The 12,515-nt window shown below is 34.2% G+C and overlaps 1 protein-coding gene across 3 annotated transcripts in view; it reads right to left on the bottom strand.

The window, feature by feature from the left end:
* The window catches only part of LOC120537091 (palmitoyltransferase ZDHHC15B-like), a 45,521-nt gene that overhangs the window by 12,164 nt on the left and 20,842 nt on the right, over nt 1–12,515 (bottom strand). The window contains exons 6-10 of one of the 3 annotated variants that reach the window (XM_039765737.1): nt 11,892–11,924; nt 8,067–8,187; nt 3,214–3,346; nt 1,330–1,456; nt 110–143 (exon numbers count right to left, since the gene is read on the bottom strand). In XM_039765737.1, the coding sequence (XP_039621671.1) occupies nt 110–143; nt 1,330–1,456; nt 3,214–3,346; nt 8,067–8,187; nt 11,892–11,924 (448 nt within the window). Of the gene's footprint in view, nt 1–109; nt 172–1,329; nt 1,457–3,213; nt 3,347–8,066; nt 8,188–11,891; nt 11,925–12,515 lie in introns of those variants that run through there. The other 2 variants (XM_039765738.1, XM_039765736.1) reach the window with 2 other exon arrangements.

Here is a 12,515-nt window from a genome sequence, read left to right as displayed (position 1 = left end):
TTGGCACACGAAGAACTCTTGCAAGCTTGAGGATAAGGAGAAAATGAGCCAGACTAAAGAGACAGAGTGGCAGTGGTTAATGGTTAACAAGCCATCAAAACAGACATACTGTAGCTGGAGGATCCAGGATGCAGTTTGTAGACCTAGAATAAGAAAGGAGATCAGGGTCATCTGAAAGAGAGACAGAAGTGAAGGTTTCAAAGGTGAGAGGAGAAGTAAAGAGAATTTTCAATTTAAAGCAGATCCTCTTTAGTCTTCATCTTTACTTTAGTTTCCCTATTTTACCAAAGACTCCTAAAAGGGCTAGGGTATTATCCAGAAGAAGTGTTTGGGACATGGTACAATAAGGCAGATATATCATTTTAGAGCAGTTCCATTCACATGTGAAAGCTTACAGTTACAAGTACACATATTTCTAACTAGTTATGCACATAAGTGGTATATTGCATACTGTAGTTAATAACTTTTAAGATTGCAAGAGTTTCTTTCTTTAAAATGATTTCTTCTTGAGCATATGAGCTGCATTACAATTACACACAGATCTAAAAAAATCACTGAAGTATCTTTTGTAATTCTACATTATTTAAAACACATCAAAATATTCTTAAGCATTTCAGAAGGCATTTTTGTAGACAATGATTTTGCATTCCATGGATAACAATTGAGGAACACATCAATTGTGTCTGGGGGCCATGTGTTCAAGTCCTTAACACTGGAAAAAATTCATCACATGTGGACCTAGCTGTAATCAGAAATAAACCAAAAGCGAAGACTGCTTTTTGTTTCAGAACATTTGAAGAATCTAGATGAGAACAGACCATTCAGCCAAACAAAGCTCACCTGTCCTTCCAAAACAACATCAATGACATCTAGTTTTCAAAGTCCCTAAAGTCTTATTGTCTACCAAGCTACTTGCTAACTTATTCTCTGTGTAAAGAAAATCTTCATAATGTTTGTTCTGAAATTTACCCTTAACAAGTTTCCAACTGTGTCCCTGTGTTCTTGATTAACTAATTTTAAAATAACAGTCTTGATTCACTGTATAAATCCCTTTATAATTTTAAAAACTTCAATAATGTCTTCTCTTAACCTTCTTTTCGTTAAACTGAAATGGCTCAGCTGTGAAAGCTTACTTTGATTCAACTTTTATTTAAAAATAACTGGTAAATATATAAGATAATTAACTCATTTAAAATGTGTCAATTAGGCTATTCCTAACCCTAAATTCACTTAGTGCATTTATAACGTACATTAAATTGGACAATTTTTATTCTGCAGCACTGTAATCTTGCAAAAATAAATAATAGGTAAATCAATTTTACATCATACCTGGTAAAAATGGGTAAAAACCAATACTGTCTTTCCTTTCCAAACACCTGTTCCAAATTTTTCAACGTACCCAGATCAAAGCCATTTCTATCTGGGCCTCTCAGAAATACTGGGGAGGTGAATGCCTCTAGAATATTAAGGGGAATTTTAGGAAAGATTTCAGTGCAGGTTATTGTATCATTGAGACAGTATACAACATTCAACTATTGTGTATGAATTTCAGATCAGTAATTAAAGTAGAAATCATCAAGTAATCTTGACAAGGAGTTTCTCAGTTTAAAATAAAGTATATAATTGGCATATGATGAATAATTAAATGCATAAATAAATTACATGGAAACAAATAATTGCATTTAAAGAAACAGCTTGATCACATTTCACACTGCATACTTACAATAAAAATCAAATTAAAATGTATATTTCTCATTTATTTCTCCTATTTTACAAAATATTCTTGGCAACTCTTTTCATCTTAAAGCATCCTTTCATTAATTTTCAAATCTACCTAATTCAGTTCAGGGATCTGGGGACTGGAGCCTATCCTGGCTACACTGGGTGTAAGACAGCAACCAAGCCAGGAGAGAAAAGCAATCTACTGCAGAGCATAGAAATGTACATATCCACACAGGACCCATTTATAGACCTGTGAGGGAAACCAGGCTATCCACAGAACAGACATGAGTGACTTAGAATTTAAAGTCAGTCTTCTGGAGCTGTGAGGTAATAGCACTGACCACGATGCTACTACAACATCCCCATTTCAGTGTAATGCACTCTTCAGAAAACGTAGAAAGCAATTATAGTTGTCTTCTAAACAATGACTGACAAAACCACATGTAGTGAAGAAAAAGTTAAACAGTGATGTAAACAGTTCTAACAACATAATTCTACTCTGTTACTTCAATATTCAGGATGCATTTAGATTTTTTTCATTTTTTCTTTTAGTTTATAAACACGCATTGCCTTTGACATTATTTTTATTGAGTATGGATCAATTGATCCATCCATTGACTGAACCACTCTATTACATTACAGAGCCATAGAAGTCTATCCAGTTAGCCAAACCTGAATAAAACGCAGGCCCAATGCAAAACATTGTGCATGTGACATATGTCTCAACAACTGCACTGGCTGTCCATGTAGCAGACACAATAGTAACAAATTTTGCGACTGTTTAATTATTGATCAGTGTGGACTTTCCAAGTGTCTAACTGCAAAAACATAACAAAAACACTAAAAATGCAGTCTTGCCTTTTTTATAGTCTGTCTTGCATACTACAATTACCTTTAAAATGCGGTCAGTTAAACAAAAATCTTTGTGCGGTGTTAATTCTGAAAACTAATGTTTGCTTATGCAAAAGCGCTTAATATTTCTAGATTCAAAGCATCTTTTTATGATATGTTAGATGAAATTCCGACATGCCATTTAGATAATGCAAATAAAAAAGGTTTTAAAAAAATAAAATTATAAAAGGAACAAAAAATGATGACAAGTGAAAAAAACGAGTGTACTTGCATTTACTAAATTATACACTTTTAAAGTATGGTATGACAGTGCAACATGTTTAATAGTTGGACGTGCAGATTTAAAAAAGAATAAAACAGAAAGCAAACCTGGGCAATTCAATTTTAATTCAACAAATAATCTTCAATCAAGTTTCACCAAAATAAAAAATGGAGATGCAAACTTTTTTTAATTGAATTAAAATGGAATGACCCACCCATAAAATATTGTTTAATAATATTTTTAAAGCGTTATATAAAAAAGTGATGACACGAATACCTTAAAAAAACCAAAACAATCAGTGCAGTAAGAGGAAAAACACTTGTATTAATTCAACTTATGAAGACCATATTATTAAAGAACTGCAAAACTCTTCTTACCTAAAGTGGATCGATTTTTTGACACAAGCCAGCAGTGGTAACCAAAAAGGAACATGAGACTTACAAAGAACATAAGTGCAACAAACAACAGAAAGAGTACATGGAACTTGGCACGGTCATTGTGAATTTCACCCTGCAATTAAAAAAGATGATCTTAGAAAAAAATAGTAAGCTTTATAATGTACATGGTGTCTAAGTAAAGATATACAGTTATTTCCTTTTCAGTCCAATACTGTGTATTTTTTCTTGAAGTGGCCTGCTAAAGCACAATACTGGCACAACTTTTGAGTAATGTTTTCCTAATGGTTTTTATCACTTAATACAAAGCTTCCCGTCAGTTGTTCAGATATTAAGTAAAAATAAAGCAAGTAAATCTCTAGCACTTCTTATCTTTCTTGTGATCTAAAACAAATTTTAATAGCAATGTCAACATCAATTCTAAATAGACACCTCAGAACTGATAATTAACTTAGCATGCATGTTTTGTGAACATGGGAGAATAGCTAAGGATAAACATGCAAACATGTGGAAAATGTGTACATTCCCCACAGGCAGCATGGAAGCTGGTGTTCAAACCTTGGACCTATGAGGTTGAACAGCTCTAACCACTGTGACATCATGCTCCCCACTGGATCATTTCTTATCAATTCATCTCTTGATTCGTAAAATCAACATGTTTAATTTCATACTACTATCACAGTCCTCTCAGTCACCTGTGAAATCAAGCACAACAGATTTAAAGACTAAAACAAAAATCTGCCAATATTTTGCTTCATTGTTTTTTTTTTAATACTGTATGTGTATGTTGACATTGCCTTTTCATCACATTTTTCAAAACATGAAGAAATTCTCACAATAAATTGAGCAGTAAAAGATCCCTTGGAGCAATTACTTAGGAAGGAAAGTGGCTGGAATTCCAAACTAAACTGAACTAACTTTGAACAAATGCCTAGAAAAATCACTCTGAATGTGGGATTACTGACTATTGAGAAACTAAATTAATCACTTTACTGTTTCATTTTATTTACTTGCCAATGCAACAATTTAAATGCATTCTCTGAGCTGCTACAAGCATCTCTTTACATCGGAGGATATTGTTCATTCTGCCCTTTTCCCCATATAGCTTAACTTTGGAACACACACATCGAAACACACACACACACCAAAAAACAAAACATGTTGGTTGTTATCAGTAGAAGTTGAAAACAAAAGTTCACTTATACATGAAATACAATGTAGTTTTTATTGTTGTATGTGTATTGTCACATGATAATAAAATCATAAAGGAGTGTGCATTGCGTCATTATGACAATAATAAGAATCACACCACACTGAAATTGTGATAGAGTAACACTGTTATTGGCTGTAATATGGCAAAATGATAGATAACTATGATTTGTGGTTCCTTTGACAACCAATCTTGTTTAGTAGAATTGCTTAATGCAGCAAGTTATTTGTGTTTGTAAAGCATCTGTGTGCTGAATGTGGTAGCCTTTTTCCAGGGGCAAACATACCCAGATATTGGCTGATGCCACTTTCCACAGGTAATCAAAAGGGCTCTAGTTTGTCTCCACCTGGCAGAACTACATGGTGACTTAACAGAAATTGTGATAGTAGTATCTGTATGCAAGGCTAAGTACAGTAAAGAATTGTGGGAAGGTTTAGTTATAAAATTGTACTATTGGTAAGAGTGCTTCTCGTTTCCACCCATCAGGAGAGTGTGCAAACATCCTTGGTTGAATAAATCAGATACGTTTCCAAACTAAAAGACATTTGAGCAAACATTCAGCCCATCATGGTTATGTGGCTACTTAATAAATTCAGTAGAGCACAAAAGTATTCAACCCCCCTTGAAAATCATTATTTTTTGCATGACAAAAGATTTGTGCACATACTTATCCATTGAGTATTTTAATGTGAATTCTTATGCTGTAACAATACTTAAATAAACTACTAGGAGCAGTTCTGAGTGGTTGGGAGCAGCACAGAGTTGAAAGCCCAGACAGTCATCGTTAGAAGCTGCTGTAGAATTTGTTTGGATGCTGCAGAATCTTCTGCCAGTTAGGGATGATACAGAGAGACCTTTTGAAGGAGGAGTGGTGGTGGTGTTAATAATCCTCCACAACGCTGTAAGGCTTTGCGGATGTAATGGTTGATAAAGATGACTGCACCAGGGAAATATTGAAGAAGTCTGTAAAGCTACCTGTCAGTTGACCTTGCACATCCTCTGTGTACTCAGACAGGTATGTTTGTCTGGTCCCGCAGTTCTATGTGGGTTTACATTCAACAAATGTATTCTAATATCAGCTTTAGATAATCAAAATACCTGTTCCACCTGAGGAAGGATTGAATTTCTAGCAGGTATGTTGTTTAGGGCATCAAACAGTGTGTCTAAGTTATTTAGAACATCTAAAAGAGAGGCATGACCTCTGCAGACAGGTGGTGTGGTCTTATACTCTGTGATGATTTGGATTCCCTGCCACTTCATAAGTCCCAATTTTGTTAAGCAAATCCCCCAACACACTGGTTCCCACACGCAGACATGAAGGTTATGAAATAAGGGAGTGACAGGGTGCATTTTCCAGAGGGCACAAATAACTGTTTCACATGGTGCTACATATTGATGGCAAATGACAAGATGGGCCCCAAAGAAAGTCTGGAGGGCTTAGTTTTTAAGAAGTCAAACAGATTCTATTATGAGCTGCAGAGGAGGATAAGGAGGAGGATGATGCAATGCAGCCAGTCACGATGGGCTCCACTGTAGACGCATAAGTTAGTGAGAACAGAGAGAGAAATCAAACTTTGCCAGGTTTATACTATAAAGCAATAAAAACATTGGTGAGCCTTCTTAACAATAGCTGAAATGTGTTTTATTGTCATTGTATACTAAAAATATGCCAAATTATGAATACAAGGATACATTCAGCATCTCCACTGAGTTTTTCCGGGTTACTATTTTTTTTTTTTACTTTTTGTAGATTTATTACATTTTTACACGCCCCCTCAATATATAAGATCTTTATAAAAGGCATGTCATTATGACATTATCTTATTGCTTGTTTTTCTTGGGGACACTACTATTTTATTATGGTCATCACCATGTTGATTATGCCAACAATGCTTCATACTAGTGTTGCAATAGGACTTGACAATTATGCACTTCTTCATCATGAACTCGTTATTTGAAATTGTGGCATGACAAGTACTGTATCTGAAGATTCAGAAAAGAAATCAGACACCTTTTGTAGTTTAGCTTGGGGAAAAAACAAATGTAGATAGTGCAAGGGCTTTTTTCTGTTAATTGGACCTTTGATGATCAGTGTCTTAGATTTCTCTCTGTTTATCCATGATCTTGTCTTTGCTATGCTATGCATTTCAGCACCTCCCTTAGTGTTAGAATAAGCTAACAAGCACTTTCAATAAGACTTTAGTGTTAAGTCGTTTAAATGATCCATTTATTATAACTTTAGTACTTTTTCTGGATATTCCACTAATGATCTCTTGTGCTGCAGTATAAGACCCCTGCTTGCTTCAGTCATATTTGGTGCGGTCTGCTGATTGCACCACCTCCTTTGATCTCCCTTAGATCAGAGCACATATCTACAAAATCAAAAATCAAAATGAACTGCTCCAATAGACAAAAAATAAGAGAAAAAAGGAGAAAAACAGAATTCAACACACTAAATTAAGGAAATATGCACCCTGAAGCTATGCAAAACTTCTGATAACTGGAAAATTATCCTCAAATTATAGCGATTACTATAAGGATGTGAAAGGAAACTGCACAGACTTTAGTTTTTTAAATTTTATTATTAAGTATTTTGGGGGAAAAAAGGAAGAGTTGTGATAAGGTGGCTTTACATATGTGCTGTCATTTCTTTATTTGCATAAATAAAATTTTATGCTGTTTGCTATTGCACATATTTTTATTTGTTCTGTAAACATGCAAAAATGATTGAACCCATTTTCATGTAAGTTTGCATGTGCTTACCATTGGTCCGACTTAACTGTATGCTATATGTCATATCAGGGACAGGGGTCATAACGGGAGGCGGCAACCCAAAAATAATCGCCAACGTGGAGAATACAATTCCCATTAGGCAGCAGTAGTTCATTACAGCTGATGGAGGATATCCTCATCAGCATAAACAATGTTTCTACTGGCCAAAGAGTGCTCTCAAAGACCGCAGGTACATACATTGTTTTCTTCTTGACTATTATGGATAACAGTTTAATTGTCTTGCTGGATTACTGCTTTTGTCTAAGACCTGTGAGTTGTGTTTAGCTAGGTATTACTTCCAAATGAAGGTTAACTGACACTAGCAACGATGGGCACTTCGACTAGTTGATATAAAAACCCCAGCCATGTTGGTCACCTTTGAATAGACAGGCAGAGTGTAATACTACTCTGAGAAAAACAGTGCCATGAATGTGTGATAAAATATACCATTTTCAATATTCTTTTATTGTCATAAACATATCTCAGAGATGGCATATTTTTGGTCTACGTTTGGACTCCATTTTAAATGTCGAACAAAGGCACCATTTTCTTTTTTTAAATTTATAAAAAAAAGTTTCACCAAATATATTCTCTAAAATTAGAAATGCACAGTTTTTACAACAAAGTGTTAAACAATGTAGCAATTATCAGTGGTCATGCTGTGTAAATAAGATCTATTTTTAATCCAACTGCACACACTCTTCGAGAAAAAAGAAAACAATTTTGCCAGAAACACAAGAATTCAAATGGTTGTTTAAGAAACAACATGGTATTTTTAGCTAGGAACATTGCCTGTCAAAAATATTTGTTTTAAAACAAGATGGTAAAACATTTAAAAAACTTTGGTACTTACCACCCAATACTTAATGAAATACTGCAAAACGGTGGAAGCAACATAGATGCAATATAACATGGAATATGCAAGGAAAAGTAGGAAAAACTTGTAGTTTGAGAAGCCAATGCAGTTATTTACCCTATTATGAGATGGAAAAAACCCTCAATTTGTATGTTATAAAGGAACACATCATTAAGCCTAAGAAAATTACTAAAATATTAAGCAACAGAGCATTTATGTTTGTTGTAATACAAAATTATTGATAAGATCTAGAGACGATGTTTGATTAAAAATGTCATTTCAGGATTACATTTTTTAATCAAAATGCACTGCTTATTATTTTTATTTGTATTTCCATTAAGCATATTGATATTTTTCTAAAAAGAAGAAATACCTAATTACATTCTAATACAAAAGTTTTAAAAAACACTTTCCTAAGCATATTAATTTTATATTGACTAATTCCAGTTAGTTTACTAAATTTTCTTTTTATAGCAGAAACATTTCAATAAACAGCAAAGCACTAATCACTAAGTTTTTTTTAAGTAAGGTTTTTTTTAAGCCTCATCACAAAGCAAACTAGTCTAGCCACATTGGTTGTTTCTGTAAATAATGGTGTTTTTAAAATAATATGAAGAGTGAAAAATAAGACATTATTGATTTCTGACTATTTATTCAGCCAGTTGCATATGCACAACACCAGTTTATTTAACATTTGTAATTAAAAATAATGCTCACTTTTATAAAAAATTATCCAGAAACAGAAAGCAAACATCCTCAAAGGATCAGGAAATGCTCCTTGTAATAGTAACTTGGTTACATTACTTATTACTTACAAAAAACTAACTAAATATGTAATGGTTACTTATTATTAAATGTAATGCTGTATTTAATTTTGCATAATTTTTCCCTCTAACAGAGATTTGAAAATCTCTCTTGTAATGAAAATTAATCTATATTCCTTAAAGAAAGAGAAAACAAATTATTCATTACTACTTCATTCCAGGTCAGGAAGAGAACATAAAGCAGGATTCAATGCATGTATTTTATTGTGCAGCTTGAAGTGCTCCTTATTTTAAGCCTTTGTTATTTCATTGGGTATAGTAGAACAAAAGCATATTTTAAATTAAAATGTAGAGATCAACTACAAGCTCTGAAGATATGCTGTATGACCATTACCCCCTTTAGGGTGGCTGAATGCACGCAAAGAGAAGTGGTCGGATCACCTGCTGCGAACTGCGGGTTTTGCTTGTCACTTGTCATTGTTTTAAGAGCTGGGAGCAAGTTAAAGTGTCTCTTACTGATAATCGGATATACAATTTTAAAAGCTTTTCTTTTCCTTTGGAATTGTTTAAATTTCATTATTTGCACTTTTACTTTAAAGCTTCATTAAAAACAATATTTGGAATTACAGGTACCTTTTCTTCAAGATCGCATTGAATTTTGATTCCGTTTTTGGAGACACATTGTGACAACGGAACGTATAACTGCCCGTGAGTGAATATTGTTTCTGTTTCTCTAATAAATAATCTGACTTTTTCTAATGTTTATCCCTGTGATTTGCTAATTGTCATAGCTATTCTTACGGGAAACTGCAAACATTTTAATACGAATGGCATATAAAGATCTCCTTTGGTGTCTAATGTTATTCGCGGAATATATACATTACCTTTTTTGTCGCCTGTTAAAATTTGCATCGCTTTGTCGTGATCATAAATATACACCTGACTGAATTGTGCTTTCTTTAAAATTAAATAGTTGTTGCTTTAATTGTTGTGGGACCGCACATTCTCATAGCTTATGGTCCATTATTGTGTAAATCTACATTTTGTGCATTGAATGATGTGAAGGCGAAAAGACTTTGCTTTCAGCTCTTTGCCTTTTACTTCTGACCTCGCTTTGAACTGCTATTTTTTCAATTACACCTGGTCCTGATGATTAATTGCCTTTTGTTTGCGCTAATGCGATCTTTACTATCTTTTTTTTGATACTGTACCGACTGATGTAATAAAGTGTCACAAAAGTTTTACTTGAACAATCGCCGACTTCTTAACGCCAAACACAACTTTCTAGCACCCTCTCTAACCCCTCATCCCCTGGGTCTCGCCCCCTCCCCTTACCGCATCAATCAATACCCTGATATCAGTCTTTTGTGCTGTACTCTGCCTTCCCTCAATCGAACCTAACAGTCACTTAAAACAAAAAAGGCTTCAAACCTGGCTGGGACGCTACAATACTTTCGAATTTTACTGCTTTCATATTCTTTACCCTTCTCTGCACATGTATCGCGCCATTGTTTGCTTGTGCCTTTCGAATTCCATTGCTTTCATAATCTCGTATCTGCCTTTTTTTCTCTCCAACACTTTTGGGTCCCTTTTCTCCACGCTGCTCTTTCTTCTTTGCTTAGTCGTTGACATTTCATCTAGAACGTATTGTCCTTATACGCTTTATATGTGCTGAGAGCACAGGATCTTTGTGTGCTACATGCCTTTACACGACTGAGTGTTTTGCTGGCTGTGCTCATTTTTGATATTGTTTGCATCTCGGGGGTCTTTTAAGTGTCTTCCGAGAACTTCAGAGAAGATCACGTCTCGTCGCCCTGCTTTTCCTTTCCAGGATTTTTTTTTTATAATAGAGGGACATTATACATGTGCTTAACCTTTTTGTCACTAATCGTCACTAGATGGCTGGAGCACACGTGTGTACAATATTACTGAAGTAAATAGCCAACAACTTTGTGAAAAAAGGCAATACTTCTGTGTGAGGATGCAACAGTTTAGTTTTATAGGAGCTTAAACCATTTCAGTAAAGGTTTCTCTTCATGTCCATTAGTTACGAGCAAACTCCATGGTGTTCGCTTCGCCTCAAGTTCGGAGAAATCATGGAAATTTTTGCAAACATCGGCAAACTTGGCAAAATGTATTACAGTCAAGATCTGACTGGATTATATACTGGAGTTGAGGGGATAGCATTGAGGTGTTTTTGCCCTGAAGGGCACTTAAGGAGATGGGTTGTCCATTACCTGTCCACCTCCTAGCTTGCTGGCGCTAGATTAAAAGCGCCAAGAAGGGAAAAGCCGAAAATGTTTTGAAAATTGCGGTTTTGTGGCTTTATTGAAGCATGTTGGCTGGGGATTACAAAAGGAGCATTGATGAGCATGGGAAGAAGACCCAGGAGTAAGGAGACTTTTGTCAGAATGCACAGCTGAAGTCTCGTGAGAAAGTGAGCAGGTGCGCAAAAGTTTAGCTTGCTTCTATAAAGGAATGTGTGCACACGTGACAGGGGATGTATGAATAGGTCCCTTATTATCCGATAGTGGGACAAGTTATAAAGCATTGTAAGGATTCAGTAAAAGGTCAGTCAAAGGTTTGAAAAGCAGATTATTATGGATGCGAGTATGCTTTGCTGGACAACACTGGCTGAAAGTCCTTGGTAGCCATGATTAAAAGTAACGCATTTAGGAGTTGCGTTAAAAAAAAAAAATCATAGAAGTTTTTAATGTGTTAATTGTACGGATTAACGGTAAATAATCAGCATTTCTATTTCTAAAATATGTTTTAAGTGTCATTTGAAAACTCTCATGCATTTTTTTAATGTTTACATTTTCAATTCTATGACTATTTTCTCTTTTGTTTGGCTCAGACTTTAAGCATTGTTCTTGAATGTTTGTACAAATGTCCTTATACTCTGTTTGCTTTGTGTTTCTTTTGCTTTTATTAAATAATAATTCAATAAAATGACTGATTAACAATTTTCATTGAATCATCTCTTAGATAATAACAACTACAAAATTATTTCAAAAATAAATTTACATCATTATAGTATTTTGTTACACATACATACCATGGACAATGATGGTCCATTTTTAAAACACACCTATAAATAATAAAAAGAATACAGGTAAAATGATGTATTAGTAAGAGAAACAACATGGGAAAGAAATATGCATATAAAAAAACAAAAAAAAAAAAAACACCTAAAATCATTTGCTGCTTGATTTAAAAAAACTCATAAAAATGAGAGCATTGTGGTAAATGTTTAAGATATATAAAGAAGTATAACTATAAATGGTAAATATTGAGTGGTAAACATTATTTAGAATAGTCCAACTACTAAAGAGCAAGTTTACACACTTGTACAAAAAGTGTCTAACACTGGAGTGTACCTTTAGTCAGTTGCACTTTCTAGCTCTCAAAGAGTTCACATAAGATGCAAAACACAGTTACATATTTTTTCCTTATCATGTTTTATAATTCTTGTTCCTCTATTTGTGGTCTACCCCTCCACTTTATGCTTCACTAATGCTACATTCTTTATGTTATAAAAAACAGTGGAATAATAGCTATAATGTAGGCAAAGTGCAAAATGTGCGATAGTTTTTAGCCTGCAGCTTTTACATTACCGGTGGTATTAGTAATTTTGCCAATATTAATAGTGTGATGGGCTAATAAAAGTTTTCATTCAAAT

This window comes from Polypterus senegalus, chromosome 10, assembly GCF_016835505.1.
Source record: "Polypterus senegalus isolate Bchr_013 chromosome 10, ASM1683550v1, whole genome shotgun sequence".
In the NCBI taxonomy this organism is placed as follows: domain Eukaryota; kingdom Metazoa; phylum Chordata; class Cladistia; order Polypteriformes; family Polypteridae; genus Polypterus; species Polypterus senegalus.
This window is presented reverse-complemented; position numbering and strand designations above follow the sequence as displayed.